Source organism: Neofelis nebulosa, chromosome 16 (genome assembly GCF_028018385.1).
Source record: "Neofelis nebulosa isolate mNeoNeb1 chromosome 16, mNeoNeb1.pri, whole genome shotgun sequence".
NCBI lineage: Eukaryota > Metazoa > Chordata > Mammalia > Carnivora > Felidae > Neofelis > Neofelis nebulosa.
The window spans coordinates 28,763,291-28,782,920 of record NC_080797.1 but is presented as its reverse complement, the minus strand read 5'-3'; the positions used below and the strand labels follow the sequence as shown (position 1 = coordinate 28,782,920).

The 19,630-nt window shown below is 43.2% G+C and overlaps 1 protein-coding gene across 2 annotated transcripts in view; it reads left to right on the top strand.

Moving 5' to 3' along the window:
* The first annotated feature begins 287 nt into the window (after positions 1–287).
* Positions 288–19,630, top strand: part of MAP3K3 (mitogen-activated protein kinase kinase kinase 3) — a 61,295-nt gene continuing 41,952 nt past the window's right edge. Inside the window, exons 1-2 of one of the 2 annotated variants that reach the window (XM_058705235.1) lie at positions 288–742; positions 10,924–11,045. In XM_058705235.1, the coding sequence (XP_058561218.1) occupies positions 739–742; positions 10,924–11,045 (126 nt within the window). In that variant the 5' untranslated portion in view covers positions 288–738. The remainder of the gene's footprint in view (positions 743–10,923; positions 11,046–19,630) is intronic. The other variant, XM_058705237.1, reaches the window with a different exon arrangement.

Here is a 19,630-nt window from a genome sequence, read left to right as displayed (position 1 = left end):
CACCTCCCGGGGAGAGAGGGAGGCTGAGACGGCAAGGATGCGCAGAGGCGGGTGCTCAGAGCCCTCTACGTGATTGGCTAGAAGAGAGGGAACCGGGTGCTGTTTCGATGATTGGCAGGCGGTAGACAGCCTTCGGAAACGGCCTTGGCTTCGCCCATTGGCATACTGAGAGAGTGGGCGGGATTGGTTCATGGTGTGGTGCTGATGATTAGCTGGCGGCTGAGAGTTAGGGTGTTGGGGAGAGAGTGGGGTTGGGGGGCTACTGGGGCAGCGACTTCTTCCCTCTTATTGGCTAGTGAAGTGAGCGGGGGTGGTACGAAGGTCCAGCGACTGCCTGGGATTGGCGGGCGCTGCAGTGAGTGACAGACAAGGGGGCGAGCTGCGCGACCAGCGGTTTGTTTTTCGGAGCGTTCCTGAGGTGGAGAACGGTGGCCGGACGGAGCGACTGCGGGACTGAGAGACGGGCGGGCAGGCGGGCCGGGCGGCGCCGCCGAGGCCGGGCTGGGCCGAGCCGAGGAGCGCCGGGGATGTAGCGGGCCACCCTGCCCATGCCACAGCGCCCGGCCGCGGGCGGAGCCGGAGCCGGAGCCTGGGGAGGCGGCGGGGGCCCCGAGCGCAGCCCGCGCCCCCCGCGCGGAGCCAGGCCCGCTGCCGTCCCCGCCGCCCGGGCCCCCGGCATGCAGCTCCGGCTGCGGAGGTGACACTCGGGTCCGAGCCGCCGCCGCCGCCATCGCCACCATGGGTGAGTGTCGCCACCGCCCCGGCCTCTGCCCGCGCTGCTTCGCGTCGCCCCGCCCCGGGCTGAGGGGAGGAGGACCCTGGGCCGCCGCCTGACAGGCATGGACAGCCCGCCCGGCCCGGGCTGCGGACCGCCGGCGTCCGCCCGCCCCGCTCGCGGCTCGGCGGCCCGGGCGGGGGTTCGGTTTTTCTTGGCCCGCCGGGGCGGTCCGGGACGGCGGAGCCCACTGGGCAGCCTCCTTCCGGGCCGCGCGGCAGGCGCATCCCGAGGAGAAGGCGGCGGAATCGAGGGCCCGTGCTCAGCGGGGCAGCCCGCTCCGGCCCAAGCGAGCCGGACCGCGAGCCCGAGGGCGGGGGAGCGAGAGCTCAGTGTGGGGCCCGGGCTGGAGGCTGGTGCAGGCCCAGCTGCTGTTGTGTCTTTTCCTTGATTTGCTTTTTTTTCCTGCCTGTGTCATTTCCTTCCCTTTGCTCACACAGGCCGGCCAGCGAGAGTTCCCGGGGCTTGCTCTCCAGCCCTGTGCGCGCCCCAGCTCAGGGGGGAGGGCGTGCGGGGAGATAGGCTGGGAGGTGATTAAAACGACAATCTCTGTTATCAGCAGCGCGGTTGAGAAATGCGAGACGCACGCTGATTGCTGGAGGTTAGGAATTGGTCGGGGACTGCCAGTTAGTCCTACTTTTTGAAAAACACGGTTGTAGTGTTTTACATTTATTATGTTTAGTTAGCGGCATCCCTGAAATTATGTAACTTTTTAAAGGAGCATTCGCTATGTAAAAGAATCTGTTCAGTCATTTTTTTTTTTTATGAATACTTGCGATTTCTTTTGTGAAGATGTAATCTAAGAATCGCTTTTAATGTCTTCCACACGCGACATTTGACATTTTCATGTCCTTTTTGGTAATTTAGCAAATGATTATTGGACTAGGTTATGAAGCAAGTAACATTTTCGATGTTCTTTGCTGCTTTTGTTGGATCAGTTACCGTGATACTGTTGTCCACAATCACAAGTTTTGCAAAGTGTTTGGTATTGTCCTAAAAAATCAAGGAGTAAATTTCAGTGAAAGGATCCTTTGCAAAGGCATTCATTGCATCTGTGAAGTGCCCACGTGAAGAGGGAATGTTAATATTTGCTTTGCCTTATAGCAAGGTCAGGTCATTTTTGTAGAAGGTTAAGTGTATGCTGTGTCACATTGGGCAGATATTGTTTTGCTGCCTGTCTCTACACTATGGCTTTGAATGAATTGCCTTGTTCTGTTCCATGCTGCCCTTGTACAGAAATGGATGGGTTTGGTTTGTTCATTTGCTGGGTTTACTGCTTCCTTCCCATGCTTTGCTTCGAAAGTGCTTGCTCTTCTGGGGGTAAGTCTCCTGTGACAGTAAGCAGAAAAGGAACCCAGTAAGGCCTGTGATTTAAATCTAGAATTCAGGGGCGCCTGGGTGGCTCAGTCGGTTAAGCGTCCACCTTCGGCTCTGGTCATGATTTCACGGTCCGTGAGTTCGAGCCCTGCGTCGGGCTCTGTGCTGACAGCTCAGAGCCTGGAGCCCGTTTCAGATTCTGTGTCTCCCTCTCTCTCTGACCCTCCCCCATTCATGCTCTGTCTCTCTCTGTCTCAAAAATAAATAAACGTTAAAAAAAATTTTTTTTTAAATCTAGAATTCAACAAATACTTATCAGACATTTATTACTATAAATGGGGCACATAATTCTTCTTGTCCTCCCCTTCAACATTTATCTTGTGTTTTGGAATTTGATGATCGAACTCAATCCTTGAATTGGTTTGTGATAGTCTTTCCTCTTTGTCTTGTGAGGGCAGTCTTAAGTCCCAAAAGGGAGTGTGTATTACTTGAGGGTGGGCTGACTCCCATTCCCCACTTTCTGGACTGCTAAATCAGTAAGAGTGCACAGATGTGTTGATTACATTTTAGTATCTAACATGAAAATAGATGTCACCCTGTTTTCACATTTCAAGACGTTTAAAAAATATACTTTAAGTGTATGAGTATATAGAGGGACAGTGATGGGGAGGAAAGGAACTGTATAGGTAGGGGCCAGAACCCCAGAGAAAAAAAAGGGCCCTATCATTTGTCTGCATGTCAGTTTTATGTAAAGAAACTGAGGCATTGAGAGGGGAAGTAACTTGCATGGTGGCTGCAGTATATTAGGCAAGTTGGTTTAAGAACCACTGCCTACCTTTCTTCAGCAGTTTCCTCTCATACTATTCTCTGTTTTTTGTGGATGACCTTGATATGCAATTAGAGCTAGTACTGAATCTTCCAGAACCTACCTAGAACTTTAATTTACTTTATATGAGGTTCAGCAAGGATATATGTACACGCACGCGCGCACACACACACTCACAGAGTCTGTTTCTTAAATACTGGTTTCCACTTTGGTGATGTATGTGATGAAAATTCAAATTCCCAGGTTAGTTTCCTTTAGTTGCTGTAGTTCTAAATAAATTGCGATCAACAAGAGGTTGATAAGAGAGACGTACAGAATTATTAGTATATTCATTATACTTGTTAAAACTTCAGCCCAGTGAGGAAAGGATCAAAACTAATTTGACTCCCTGCCCTGTAGGTTCTTTGGTTAGCAGTCATGTTTCCCTGAGCTGTTCAAAGCCCCACACTCAAGCTTGTTTGGCAACTTGGGTTGGTAATAAAAACAGGTTAAATTTTATATTGGCTGTTAGCCTCAGTAAATTTCTAGTGGGAACTACACTTATCCCTGTAAATAATAGGAAATATGGAAATAATTCACCTTTTTAAAATTTTTTTTTTGGCTTTGATACTATGGCTATTAAAAAAATTCACATTAACTGGTCATTTTTGTTGGTCACGCTAGAATTCTCTCCCAGTTTTATTTATTACTTATTTTTTTTAAGTTTACTGTATTTATTTATTTATTTTGAGAGAGAGAGAGAGCAAGAGCAGGGGAGGGGCAGAGAGAGAATCCCAGGCAGGCTCTGCACTGTCAGCACAGAGCCCAATGTAGGGCTCAAACTCAGAAACTGTGAGATCATGACCTGAGCCGAAATCAAGAGTTGGACACTTATCAAACTGAGCCAACCAGGTGCCCCTATCCCAGCTTTAGTAATTATGTGGCAAATGCTGTTAGTAACACTTGAGACTAATTCACGAGTGTTTATTTGGACTTTTTATATGTGCATTCTGAAACTTAGTGGGAAGTGTTTTTGAAAAACATGTAACAATTTGGAAATGTTACAGGAAACTATAGTAAACTGAGTACAGGGTTAAGGATGGTGTGGTTTTGGTTTGATAGCTTGGTTAGAAGTCAGAATCATTGTGATTTACAGACACCTTGCATCTCTAAAGTTCCAACCTTCCGAGGCTCCTTCCAAGGCTAACTGGGAGCTCCCAGTTAGACCAGTTTCTATATAGACTCTGGTCAACAACTGTTTTGATTGAAATTTGGGTCACAATTTAATGAGTCAAGCTGGCCATGTGTTGACTAGGTTTCTGATATTTAAAAAAAATTTTTTTAACATTTATTTATTTTTGAGACAGAGAGAGACAGAGCATGAACGGGGGAGGGGCAGAGAGAGAGGGAGACACAGAATCTGAAACAGGCTCCAGGCTCCGAGCCATCAGCCCAGAGCCTGACGCGGGGCTCGAACTCACGGACCGCGAGATCGTGACCTGGTTGAAGTCGGACGCTTAACCGACTGTGCCACCCAGGCGCCCCGAATTTTAGGCATTTATAAAAAGTAAATATCTATCCAACTGAGTGTTACTTAGGGGAATACATAAAGGATAAGAAACCGTTTTCTTGGTCCTGTCTATGTAAGCTATTCCTTTATTCTTTGCCCATTTGAATGTCTCTTATGTGTCAGGTGCAGTATTAGGCCCTGTATCTGCATTTATCCTGTCCTTAAGAAGTTACAGTTAGGTAAGGTGAACCAGAAACATGTAAACAAATAAGTGCAAGGAGTTGTTGTAGGTAATTTGTCAAAACTGTGTAAAGATGCATAGGAAGGAGACATCAATTCTGTAGTTTTGGGGTAAACATACATAATCCTATAGTCTCCAGACCTTTGGGTTAATTTCATTAAACATTAAAATAAAATTGGGGCGCCTGGGTGGCGCAGTCGGTTAAGCGTCCGACTTCAGCCAGGTCACGATCTCGCGGTCCGTGAGTTCGAGCCCCGCGTCAGGCTCTGGGGCTGATGGCTCGGAGCCTGGAGCCTGTTTCCGATTCTGTGTCTCCCTCTCTCTCTGCCCCTCCCCCGTTCATGCTCTGTCTCTCTCTGTCCCAAAAATAAATAAAAAAAAACATTAAAAAATAAAATAAAATAAAATAAAATATAGTGGTGATATGTTGATTCTTATGAGGAAGCAATGGCTTACTTTGTAATATGTATTTTTAAATTTTGGATCATCAGTTACTTTAAAAAATTTTTTGTTTTTTAAAGTGGGCTCCGTGTCCAGTGTAGAGCCCAACACAGGGCTTGAACTCACGACCCTGAGGTCAAAACCTGAGCTGAAATCGAGAGTTGGACAAAACCAATTGAGCCACCCATGTGCCCCCCCCCCATTAATTATTTTTGAAGGGCTGTTATGGGATATCCCAGAAACAGAAAAATAAACACCAGGATTTGACTTTGAGATCTAGCAAAGGTTCAACCATATCCATGAAGGAAAAAAGTTTCTTATGAATTGAGGCTCAGACCTTTTTGCTTATACTTACTATAAAATGATGTTTGCCCAGGTATTGACAAGGTGGAGGCAGTGGGAGTGTGAGAAATGTCACAAAGAGTAAGATAGTAAAATCTGACATAAAGACATTCTGAAGACAGCATCTCCTGGGTGAGCAGTATACACAGATGATCTGGGAGAACTGGGTAAAGAGTTGGCCACATGAAGAAATAACATTGTTAGTTAAGTGAACACAACAATTAAAACATTACTGTAAGGGGGCGCCTGGGTGGCTCAGTCGGTTGAGCGGCCAACTTCGGCTCGGGTCATGATCTCACGGTCCGTGAGTTCGAGCCCCGCGTCAGGCTCTGTGCTGACAGCTCAGAGCCTGGAGCCTGTTTCGGATTCTGTATCTCCCTCTCTCTGACCCTCCCCCGTTCATGCTCTGTCTCTCTCTGTCTCAAAAATAAATAAACGTTAAAAAAAATTAAAAAAAAAACATTACTGTAGGGATTTGTATATATGGAAAGGGGTGTCTGACATAGTAAACAGATGTTACACAGGACAACAATGTTTACCGAAGGACATGGTGCTACTGGAAACTTTTCTGGGGTTTTAGCCAAGGGGATTCATAAACAGGAGTGCCTTAAGACCCTGCTTTTATTTTATTTACTTAAATGTTTATGTATTTATTTTGAATGAGAGAATCCCAAGCAATCTCTGCACTGTCAGCGCAGAGCCCGATGCAGAGCTTCATCCCATGAACTGTGGGATCATGACCTGAACCGAAATCAAGAGTCAGATGCTCAACTAACTGAGCCACCCAGGTGCCCAAGACCCTGCTTCTATTTATTTATTTTATGTTTTATTTTAAAATAATGTTTATTTATTTATTTTGAGAGTGAGAGAGCGTGCAAGCAGGGGACTGGCGGGGGCGGGGGGAGAGAATGAGAGAGAGAGAGAGAGAGAGAGAGAGAGAGAGAGAACCCCAAACAGACTTTACGCTGTCAGCACAGAGCCCGATGGGCTCAAACTCACAAACTGTGAGATCATGACCTGAGTCGAAATCAAAAGTCGGATGCTTAACCGACTGAGCCACCCAGATGCCCCAAGACCCTGGTTTTAGATAGAAGTAATAGTTCATTCTGGAAGATTGACTTCCTGCTGGAGCTAAGGAAAGAGGAATATGCTGCCTGGCAGCCCCCATACCATAGGTCGGGGTATCCAGAGAAGAAGTACATGCTGCTGGATAATTACGGATAGCTGTCCGCTTAAGACTGCTTAAGAGCTTCCACTTTTCAAGCCTGAACTCTAATCCTAGTTTCATAGATCCCTTCTTTTCTATTTTCTATGAATACTTGCCTCCATAGTCATAACCTCTTAATCTCTAGAATTAACTTCTTCCTCTGTGCTTCTTCCTGGTAGCTTTTAAGTATGTCAAACCACCTCCATCCTCAGGAAATCTTTTCAAGGTGATAGCACACTATTACCCCAGCCTCAAGTTGTTCATGTGTAAAGTTCACAAATGAATTGTTGATTTCCACTACTTCCAACTTCCTTTTAATCTCCAACTTCTTGATTCCCTTTAAAATTTTGTTTCTGCCTCTATCACTGTATTAGACCTGCCTGGTCTATGCCTGCTACTGTCTTTCTTTGGTCCTGACTTGCTGTGGTGTCACTCTTGTATTTTTCCAGACCTCTTAAAATCTTTGCCAGCATACCTTCTTCCTACTCTACTCAATAAGGATTAATATTCATTGAGCTTCAATCCCTGACCCAGTTTTCTTCCCCTCAGCCCCTCACTTGCTTTTAGGTCCTTTCTTAAGTTTATTTTTCTAATCTCTCCTACATAGCTGGAAAAGCTTGCTTTTCTGAAAGAATCCTTATTCTATTAATATTATGTAAAATCGTCTATGAAACCTCTTGCTAATCACACTGTAAAAAATTTTTACACAGATGTATTTATGTGCTCTAGTTTGTATATTGTCTAAATCAATTGCTTTACTTGTGTAACCTTGTATTTCGGTGTCATTCATCCATTTACTCCTAGAGTTTGAACAGCTTGAAGTATCTTTCAAAACTATCTAATGTATAACACATATTAGTACTCAGTAAATGGTTGTTGGTAATGACTAATAAAAATTCAGGAATAAAATTAAGCATTAGGATAGAATAAGTAGTGTCCAGTCTTTTCCCATTGACCTTTCTCCATTGAAAATAATAGCCAACATTTTTTTAGCATTACTAAGTGTTAGGTACCACGAGGGAATAATTTGTAAGTTCGTTTTTCTTTTAACTCTCACAGCAGCTCTGTGATATGATATATTTATTTATCTCCATTTTATAGATGAGGAAATTGAGGTTTAGGGCGAATAGTGATTTGTTCAAAGCCTCCTTAAATCCAGGTCTTTCTGACTACATATAAATGACTGCTGAACGCTAAGAAAGCTGCTATTTGTTTTTAAAATTTTTGTTTGATTGTTTTTGTTTTTAAGAAATACCATACTGGAGGGTTAATAATTAAGTTAAAATCTCAATCCAGGAAGAAATGCCTAAAAGAGCCACTTGATTTACTTCCTGTCTTTATCCACGTCCTCAGTTTGAAGTATCAGTTTAAGAACCTGTCTGCCTCTAGCAATGTTTTCGACTTTGACACAAAATCAGATTCTATTACCCTGTGTCATTTGTGTCAGTTATCCCGGGTTTCAGGAGATAGTGCCAAACCATTCCTCAAATGTGTTCTCAGCGCTGGAACTACCAAACAAGTTTATCCATGAAGTAATGCCAGGAACTGGTTAGCTTCCTGGAAACAGAATTTGTCAACCTGATAAACCAGCTCTTATAATAGCATCATCTTACACAGAATTAGAAACGCTTTCTGTAGTCCTGCTTGTTGTGGATTTGACTTAAAAAGCATGCATCTCTGTGTGTACTCACATCCATCTCAGTTCAGTATCTGAGTTTAGCCAACAACAGAAATTACCAGTTCTCAGAGTGGTTATCTTGATAATGAAAACTCCATGTATTCTGCTGTTAGGAATATCACTCACTGGATGTGCCTCAGAAAACACATACCTAGTCATGATCCTCCTTATAGTGATCCCAATTTACTGTTACAGTTGGTCCAAACATTGTATACACATATTAAATATACATAATATATAAGCTTATGTATATTGTATACATAAGCCAATCTTCCTAGCTTAGATGTTGTGCTCTAATTTTTAAACTTTTGTTGGGAAGTTAAAAAAACAAAATATGCAAGTCTCTTTAAGGAGCCTATAGGAAAATCACTAGAAAATATAAAATAATTGATGGGATGTATGTGTTTTAATTTTGACAAATGTCTTTTTGTAGGTACCCACTTTCTTTTTACTCATTATCCCATTTACTTATCCTTTTGGTTCTACATCACCTCTCAAACATACTTTGGTATATATTTTGAAATGGAATTAGATAGGAAGCTACTCTACTCATGTTTTTCCTGCACATTTTTAAGTCTAATTTTACTTTTATGAGCAGTCAGAAACCTCTACAATGGGCACCTTTCTCCTTTCCTGCACCTTCTCAGAGGGCATGTAGGGTACCTGAGCAGATTTGATCTAGAAAGAAGAGAGGCAAATAGCACAGATTTACTTCTTATACTTCAGGCTGTTCTTTCCTTTACACAAGGTATTAGAATATTTCCAAGGCATGATGATGAAAGACAAAAGATAGGTGCTCTATGGGTGGAGTCTTTTGTACTTGCTTCTTTTAAGCTGTGCTTCTGGTCCTCAAGTGACTCAGTCGTCACCAAAACAAGTGTAACAACTCATCTGTCATGTTCCTTTCCAGATCAACAGATTTATTTTCAACTCCCAAATGCTATTTGAGTAGACAAGGATGTCTTGAAAGACCTGGGAGAATTTTGCAAAACATGGAATTGGGCTGGTTTGAGTTCTGGGTTTTGGCCACTTGTCTTCAATGCATGAGAATTCCAGTACTCTGCTATTTCAAGAAAAGGGGATTAAAAGTAATGCCAGTAAGGCAGAGACAATGCATTGCTTGGCCAGTTAGGGAAGAAAAACAATAGAACTGCCTTTTCACTTCCCTGTGGGAAGCAGAAGGCCTATAAACTTGTAAAGAGTTGGCGGGGGGGGGGGGGGGGGGGGGGGGGGGGGGGAGGGGGGGGGTGCTCAAAGGCTAGGCATGTAAAACAACTTCTGTTCAAAGCAGCTACCTTGAGGTCCTTGTTTGGTACCTTTTAAAATGTGCTTTTCTAGGGGCGCCTGGGTGGCTCAGTTGGTTAAGCGGCCGACTTCGGCTCAGGTCATGATCTCGCGGTCCCTGAGTTCGAGCTCCGCGTCAGGCTCTGTGCTGACAGCTCAGAGCCTGGAACCTGTTTCAGATTCTGTGTCTCCCTCTCTCTGACCCTCCCCCATTCATGCTCTGTCTCTCTCTGTCTCAAAAATAAATAAACGTTAAAAAAAAAATTTTTTTTTTTAAATAAAATGTGCTTTTCTAGGGGCACCTGGGTGGCTCACTAGGTTAAGCATCTGAGACTTCAGCTCAGGTTTTGACCTCATGGTTTGTGAGTTCAAGCGCCACATCAGGCTCTGTGCTGACAGCTCAGAGCCTGGAGCCTGCTTCGGATTCTGTGTCTCCTCTTTCTGCCCTCCCCTGCTTGCTCATGCACTCTCCCCACCCCCCACCCCCCCCCCAGCAAAATAAATAAATCTTAAAATAATAAATAAATACATACATACATACATACATACATACATACATACATACATAAAGTGTGTTCTTCTAGGGGCAACTGGGTGCCTCAGTCAGACTCTTGGTTTCAGCTCAGGTCAAGATCTCACGGTTCATGAGTTTGAGCCCCACATCTGGCTCTGTGCAAACAGTGCAGAGCCTATTTAGGATTCTGTCTCCCCCCTCTCCCCTCCCCTGCTCGCTCTCTCTCTCTCTCTCTCTCTCAAAATAAATAAACTTAAAAAAAATTTTTTTAATGTGCTTTTCTACCTGGGATGCTTTAAGAATAAGTCTGTGTGTGACTCTGTCCCATAATCAGCTCTCCATGAATTCATCTTTTCACTCAGTACCCTACTACACTGTGCTGGTTGTTGTTCACTCCAACTTTTCATTTGTTTTTCCTGATTGAGTTTCTCTGGCACTGGAAGAATTGCCCTGTCTGAGCAACTCCCTTGCCGCCAGTGAATTGGTAAATATTGCTGCCAGAAATCTGATTGGAGATATGTTAAGAATCCATTAAAATTCAAATTGCTAGAGTCTGACCTCAGTTATCTACTTTTCAGAGACATCAAATGCATGTGATTATAGTTATAGGATCTGTCGTTTTACCTGGGCAGAACTTACAATTTTTAGTACTAATTTGCTGGTCTGTATTTTATTTTTAAGTTTTTATTTAAATTCCAATTAGTTACCATACAGTGTAATACTACTTTCAGGTGTACAATTTGGTGATTCAGCACTTACCTGTGGTCCATTTTAAAGTATCTTAGCCCATGTGCTCTCTTTCATTGCAGACGAACAGGAGGCATTGAACTCAATCATGAAGGATCTGGTGGCCCTCCAGATGAGCCGACGTCACCGGGTGCCTGGATATGAGACCATGAAGAGCAAAGACACGGGTCACCCAAATAGGCAGGTGTGTGTGGCCATGGCAGATCTACCTACAGTTGCTGGGAAGGGGTTTTCAAATGGGCAATATTTGAGAAGCCAAGGATACTCTAATACCAGGTTAGAATGCTTTTGGCCCCTTTCTTTCAGAGTTTATTAAGTGGTGAGTGGTATATACCAGCCAGGTGTGGGTCCTGATCTGGATCCCCAAAGCCTTGTGCATCTGACCTTGTGTATAGTGTTGTATCTGTGGAGAATAAGAATAATTCCTTCATGTATTATGGGGACAGTATTCATGTAACTCTTCCTTTACTGATTATTGGCAGATGTTTAATCCAGATTCATAATCTCTCAGGAGGTTTTTTAGCTACCTTACAGTGTATACTCAGGAAAAATTAGTTAATTTTAGTTTTAGCATATGTAAAATATAATCAGGAAGGGAAATTTACTTAATAAGATGTCACATAATATATTCTAAAGGTAACAATGAGCGATTTTATTATTTTTGTTTACACTTGTTTCCCCTTATAGTAACTTAGGTAGTTGAGAGTGTCTACTCTACTGAGAGTTGTGTGCTTCTTTAGGAAAATAGTTACTATTTTTATTAACACTTAAACCTGTGCACTATTGAGAATCTTTTTCCCATCTCTAGTGTCATTTACAAACTCCCTGTTTCCTGGGTACTTTGGCCTTCAGAGAGGAGTGAATGATGGGGAGCTTTCCTCCCTAGTGGGTTATCTAGTGCTATATCATATGGCATGTTTAGTGTATTTGGTGAAAATTTGTACATGCCATTCTCCTTTGTGGTTCACTTCCTTATCAGCTAACCTTCCTTCTCTTTCCTCATTTGCACCTCGTTTACCAATTCTTCAGAAGAATCCTTGGTTCCTAGAGAAAAAGTAAGGCCCTAGAACTTTTTCTGTCTAAGGTCTTGCTAGATATAGTCTCCCAGAGTATTTCCTGCCTTTAGGAAAACTGGGGACCCTGCATCCTTTTGTTTCATGATATAACAGAAGGATTAGCTTAGAAGGCTGGTTTGTTTTTGTGGCTACCTTACAGAACTGGGGGAATAGGGCCCATTCTTTTACTATTTTCATACATTATTCTGTCTAATTGTGTGGGTTCTGCCTTGTGGTAACTCTTTGCTATTCAAAGCTGCTTTTGGAAGGAGCATTTTACCAGAAGTGAGTCCCCTCCCCCAGGCTTGAGCCTAATGACCTCACTTTCCTTCCTGTCTTCCTATGTGGAGTGTGCTGCTCCAGTCAGCTGATCTTTCTCCAAATGGGGCTGATAGTGTGGATATCAGTTAGGTGAAAAGGAGAAGCTTTCTTGAGTTGGAAGGCCCAAATGGACCAGTCCAGGAAGAGGAGGGTGGCATGGCCTCTGATCATTCCTTGAAGGGAGTTACCTTTTAGAGATCCTTCTTTTTCTTTTTCTTCGTCTTCTTTTTTTTTTTTTTTTTTTTTATGTTTATTTATTTATTCTGGGGAGAGAGTGCATGAGTGCACACAAGCGGGGGAGGGGCAGAGAGAGAGAGGGGGAGACACAGAATCCAAAGTAGGCTCCAGGCTCTGAGCTGTCAGTACAGAGCCTGTTTTGGGGCTCAAACCCAGGAACTGTGAGATCATGACCTGAGCTGAAGTCGGACACTCAACCGACTGAGCCACCCAGGTGCCCCTAGAGATCCTCTGCTTAGAGCCTAAAAACTATTATAAGAAAAGTCCTGATCTTTACTGTGCCTGCTGCTGTGTTATTGGAATAAAGTCAGTGGTTATGAAGGGAGAAGGCTGTGGAAAGGATTGACTGCTGGTTAAGAAGTAACCTTAACAAGAGGTAGTGGCTCTAAGGACCCACAATTTACTTGAATATCATCATACTTTTTCTGTTGCATGGAGAATACAAATTATTAACCTCAGTTTTTTTGTTTTTAAAGAAAAAACACAGCAGCAGTAGGAGCTCAGCCCTTCTGAACAGCCCCACAGTAACAACAAGCTCATGTGCAGGGGCTGTAAGAAAAAGAAATTTTTGGGAAGGAACCACATTACTCATTAAAGCTAAAATGTGCTTTCAAATCTGATCCAAGTGCTGGAAGAGTGTGGGGTTCATTTCCCAGACAAGTCATTTTAGTGGATTTGTAGGGAGCACTGGTTACTTATAACCTGTATTCTGTGCTTTTAGCCACCAATTTGCAGAATAGTATTATTCATAAGCAGTGTCTGTCAGTGCTGTCCAGTATACTTGGTGTGATGATAGAAGTGTTCTGTATCTGTGCTGTCCATTGTGATAGCCACTAGCCACACATAGCTATTGGTCAACTGAGGAAGTCAATTTTAGGTTTTATTTAATTAAAAAAAATTTTTTTTAATGTTTATTTATTTTTGAGAGAGAAAGACAGAACATGAGCAGGGGAGGGGCAGAGAGAGAGGGAGACACAGAATCCAAAGCAGGCTCCAGGCTCTGAGCTGTCAGCACAGAGCCTGACATGGGGCTCGAACCCACGAACTGTGAGATCATGACCTGAGCTGAAGTCGGACGCTTAACCGACTTAGCCACCCAGGCACCCCAGATTTTATTTAATTTTAATTAATTTAAATTTAAATAGCCATATGTGGCTAGTGGCTACTGTCTTGGACAGCACAACTTTATATACTATAAGAGACTGTTGGTTTGCTGGGCAAGAAATTAAGTGCATGCTTGGAGGTGTTTAGCAATTCATTGGTGTACATTCATTCTTCCACACAGGTCATGTGTTTCTATACATTGTGATAAGCTCATTCATGAGAATCCTATCTAAGATTCTATTCCAGAGGCATGGGGGCTGGGGGGTAGTGAAGCTGTGGAACTGACATGACTGTTTAGAAATAGAAGCTCAAAGTTGTATGCTAATATCAGACAGAAGGGCAATGAAAATGTCAAGATCATTCTTCCCCCTTAAAGTCAAGGTTGTAGAATGGCCTCTCCTGGGAATTGTAGCAGATGTTCAGCTTCTGACCAGGGGAGGTATTCTTCAGTAAAATCCAAAAGGAGAAAGGGGGAGAAAGTCTCAGTGAATATATTTCTAGGAAGGATGGGGTGAGATGAAAGTGGAGGAAACCTTTGGAGGGAGATGTGTTTATAGCTTAGTGTAATGACAAGAACCTGGCCTAGGAGTCTGCCAGTGTTAATAATCTGTTAACGTAGGACTTTACAGAGTGAATCCCTATTTGTTATTGTTGTTGTTTGCTTAGGCTTGGGATAGGATTAAACTCTATTCTCCATTTCCAGTTCCTCTGCCAGAAAGTCCATACTTAGCAGAGAAGAATGAAAGATCAAAACCTAATTTAAATGGCTAAGAGATGCCAAATTGAGCTAGGAAATGTCAAATAGGGCTAAAGATTCAAATTGCAGAGTACCAGTTGAAAGTAACCAAGTGTTTGGTTAGAAAGGTTGCTTTTTCAGGCAGGGGATGGCGCTGACAGAGGCAAAGGGCACTTACTGCAGCATGAGAAGCGCAGTGCTGGCCACAGGGCAGCGCTAAGATTAGCAGAGCCTTACGGGGCTCAAGCTGGACACAGCAAAGGAAAGCCACAGGAGCTATGGATTGACAATTGCTGGGGAGCTGAGGCCTGGAAGAATTGGAAAACCTAATTTAATATCTCTGCTTAGCAGGACTTCAGGCATCCTCTTGCCTAAGTGAGAAAGCTAGGTAACTAATTGAAAAAGAGAATGCGTTTGGCAACAACTAAGCGTTCTGAGCAGCTTCGGACGTATATGGGCAATGAGGTGCTCAACTATGAACTCTTTGCTAGGAGGTAGGATCTGGGTTCTCTGCATTCTTCCTCTTGTACGTTAGATCCCTGGAAGCCTACAGCCTTGTTAGAGCTGGCCGAACAATCTTAGATGTGTGGCCCATCCCAGTGTGTGGTTGGGGCCTACGGACAGTTTTGCAGGCGGTGATGAGCAACACCCCTTTAGCAGTCATCAGCTCACAGTGCTTTATCAATAGGTGCAATTTCTCTGTGAAGCTGACAGCTTATTATACTGAAAAGAGTACTGGCCTAGAAGTCTTGGAGTTGTTAATAATCCATTAACCTAGGATTTTACAGTTTACCGAGTGCTTTCAACAACAACAGTTGATAGCACTAACAACTGTAAGCATGTGTATGATGCTTAAAAGTTTGCAGAGTGCTTACACAAAGGTATTTGGTAGAGCCAGGAAGCAAACCCAGATCTTCTGACTGCTGGTCACAGTAATTTTACTGTATATAAGTCTAATCATCTTTCTAAACCTCAGTTTTTCCATCTGAAATAATACCCGTTGTATCTACCTCTTAAAGTTGTTGTAAGGTCACAGGCAGAATGTAAAGCATTTTGTACATCGTAAAACAGATGTACAGATGTAAAGTGGTAGTGATTACATCACTCTGTTATGTTCTGGCACTGCAGGTATGAGTTCTAGTGAAAGCCTCTAATCAGAATTCTGCATACTGTCATGGAACTGAAAAGGTTAAGGTTTTCTACCTTTATTGGATTGTTATTCCTGTCTATCAGATAGTTCTTTGCAAATTTCTGAAGCTAGCCTAATTTCTTAAAATCCCAGTGGAGGAAGAAATAGAATCCTTAATTCCCGTTTCTCTCAAGTCTTACCAGTAACTGGTAAGTAGAGGCTTGAATAGCATCCAGGCTCTGGGTCTGACTTTGCAGGTGTTCACTAGTGGGTGCTGAATGGAAAAGTTGCTTTCCTCATTTCAGGCACTAGCAGGACAGGACTCTTGGCTATCAGTTCTAAAGGAGGAAAATTCTGGGGGCTGTTCCTCCAGTATGGCCAGTGATTGAGCAGACTGTCTTTTGCTTTTACTGTGACAGACCTGGCTCTTCAGGACTTCCATTCTCTTTCAGGGGTTGTTGATAAGATTGTCTGGCTAGTTTGAAAGTGAAACATAAAGCAATATATAAGCTTGATATTTTATTTTGTAAGAAGGCTGCTTTATTTATATTTTATACATATATATATATATATTTATATTTATATTTGTGCGTGTGTGTGTAGCAGTGGTTTATTAAGCAGCAATAGCTAAGCAATATACCATTCAATCATTGATTCATTCAGATGCTTACTGAGCTGCTTCTGCATGCCAGATACAGTGCAAGGACTGGGCATATAGAAAGAACTAGGGCAGAGAAGGTTGCTTTACTCATCTCTTCCATTGCCCTTAGGACTTTCCAGACCCACACAAAATTATTTTTGTTGTCCTTTTTTTTTTCTTTTCATTTTTTATCTTTGGCAAAATAAGGACTCTAGTGCCAAAAATATGGGAGCCATTAAAGACACATAGCAAATACAGGGAAAAGGAGAGCTACTCTGAACAATGGCTAGCTGAAACCTTTGTCAAGTCCAATTAGTTCACAAACATTTGTTTAATAAACCCAGATTTGTACAGGGATTCCTGGGAGCTTTCTTGGGTTGCATGTTCAGTTGTTGAGTTTAGACTTTGAGAAGGTTATTTCTACTTCAGTTTGGCATCATTGTTGATTACTCCTATTGTCCCTGCTGAGTTCCCAAATCTGTAGTTCAGCCAGGAGGCCTACACTATCTTCCTGAGATTGGCTGTGGTGGGCAGGCAACTTGAACTTGCCTAGACCTGAATTTTTATATTGGAACTTCTTTTCTTAGCAGGGATGGCACCTCTCCCTTCAGTTCAACATGTGTCTGTAGTCAAGCCTCTTAGATATACAAAGAAATGTGTTGTGTTCCCTGTACCCTGGGAGCCATACAGTCTTATTGGGAAATGAAAACTACATTAAAAAAAAGAAACTGAGGTAGGATGCAACTGTGCCTAAATATATGGTACAGATAGTGAGTGCCACGAAAGTGTAAGGTGAGCTTGAGCCGAAGGAGTTACAGAGTCATTTCTGGAGGGGGTAGCACTTAACTAGGCTGTGAAGGAATGTGTGAATGTTTAGCTAGGTGGACAGGAGGAAGGGTGGCACTCCAAGTCAGGCAACTGAAAGGCTAAAGGCTTAGGGCAAAGAACGAACCTGGCTTATTTCAGGAAATAGAGTGGGCATTGTTTGGGCCGGAGAGAGCAGTCCTGCTGAGGACAGTGTGAGATGGCTACGTAAACTGAGTGAGCTTAAGTTCCAGAGGACTTTGAATGACAGCTGAGGATTTAGACTTTATTGTATAGATCAGGGTGTCACTGATTACTTTTTGAACAAGGAAGGGACATGGTGAAAGTGGTGGTTAAGATGACTGAAACCGTAGAGGAATGTAGACTGTGTTGGCAGAGGGAACTCAGAAGTGCAGAGGCCGCTTTAGGAATCCAGGAGTAAGGGGAAAGGGTCTCAGTGAGAGTGATGACAGAGAGAATGGGAAGTGGGGTTCTGTCCCAGAGGCCTTTGAAGGGAGAATTGGAGGGGAGAGGAAGGAAAGAATCAAGCGGAACTCAGAGGTTTGTCTTCAGCCAAGAGAGCAGTGGTACCAATGTTAGAAATGGCATTGATGAGAAAGGAGACTAGTTTAGGAGGATGGTTGGGGCAAACATACATGTAGTGAGGTTGAGTTTGAGATCATAGTAAAAAAAAAAAAAGAAAATTCAGATTGTATGCATGTGTGTATGTGTGTTTTTGCAGGTCCACAATCCTTTATCTGCATTTCTGAAATCCAAAGGGTACTGGAAACTGAAATACTTTTTTTTTTTTTTTTGGTAAATTTGTGGCAGACTCATTTGGCAGCAAAACCTGGTTTGAGTGGACATAGGGCTGTTTATAGTCTTTATTCCACTTATTGTGAGTATTCACACTTTTCACTACAAAAACTAGCTTGTACTGCGTTAACAGAAAAACCCTAAGTCTTAGGTGACTTAACACAATATGCCCAGTGTGGGGAAGGGAAGGACAGTGTTCCCCACAGTCAGAACCCTGATCGAGGGTGGCCCCACTGACCTGGAACATGTGGCCACCAAAGAAGAGAGTGTAGAACTCAGTTATGTTCCCAGCTCTTGGTCAGAACTAGTGATAAAGTCCCAAACTAACTTCAAGAGAGGCTAAGCAGGACAGAGGTGCGTGGGGGAATACCTGTTCATGTTCTGCCTGTGCTGTGGAAGCGCTGCCCCAGGGACCCTCCCTGGGGGGAGGCGTCACATAATATATATGACAGGTACCATACTTCCTCTCTAAGCTAAAAAACGCATTCTGAAACCCTTTTCGCCCCAAGAATTTTGGCTAAAGGCTAATGGGACCTGTGTTTTCATTTATTGAGCACTTACTATGTGCCAGGTACCCTTCTCATGTCTTTACCTAATTATTTCATTTAATTCTTCTGATAACTCCATGAGATAAATATTGTTACTCTTCGCACTTGACAGATGAGGAAACTGAGTTACAGATAGGTTAGTCAAATTCAAGGTCATAGAGCTAGGAGGTTGTAGAGCCAGGGTTTGAAACCAGGTGGTTGGACTCTGCTGTCACATTTTTAAGAACAACATATCTGCCTCAAATACATGGCAGACAGAGGAAGTTTTGCTTGAGAGATTGGGGCTGGTCATAGAGATTTGGAAATTTTCTATTTACAAGTTGCCTATTTTTTTATTATTAAAAATTTTTAAGTTTATTTATTTATTTTGAGAGAGGGTGGGGAAGGGAGGGAGCATGTGTGTGCCAGCATGAGCAGGAGAGGGGCAGAGAGACAGGAGACAGAATCCCAAGCAGGCTCCACGTTGTTGGCACAGAGCTTGAAGCAGGGCTTGATCTCAACAAATCATGAGATCATGACCTGAGCCTCGCAAGATCAAGAGTTGGACACTTAACCGACTGAGCCACCCAGGTGCCCCTCAAGTTGCCCATTTTTTATTCTTACTGAAGAGAGGATGTGAGGAAAGCAGGAGAAATCCAGAGGCCAAAAGTCCAAACATCAACATGTGGGGGGAGGGGTGGGAGAAGGCATGAGGAAGAGGAACCAGCAAAGAAGCAGAAGTGGTTAGAGTGATGGCAGGTTCCCTGGGCTGGGATAGAGTCACAGAAGGCAGGGGAGGAGAGAACCTCATGAAAGAGAACTTGGCCACCAGTGTGAAATGTCTCAGAGAAGCAAGGAGAATGGTTGGCAGGAGGAATTGAATATATTTATCTTTATCTGAACTTTTCTTATCCATGGCTTATTCTCGTCAGCCTGACAGGGGGAACTTGGATTTAGGAACTTGGCAGATGTGGGCACACCATGTGGTACATGCCAGCATCCTGCCCTAGAAAGGCTGTCACCACATCAAAGAAGGGATTCAGAGCCCTAAGCATCTTTGTTTACACTGCTTACTAATCACAGGCTTGGTTGGTCTTGAGTAGGAGTGATTTGTGGTTTAAGGCAAAAGTTTAAATTCCCTTTCTAACTGAATTCACACGGAATAGTGCTTGGATTATGGTCGTCATTAAATAAATTCAGTTCCTTCAGTCCCACAAAGGGACAGAGGGGATTCCTTTGTAAGTACATCGAAGTATAATGTCCCAGTTTATGAATAAGACCTATTGCTATATGTTTTTTATTGCTATAAAAAATGAGATGAAAAGCAACAAAAGAATACAATTTTATTTTAAATCAACAGAGAGAAATAAATCCTAAGGGGCTTTAGTTAATACATCAAT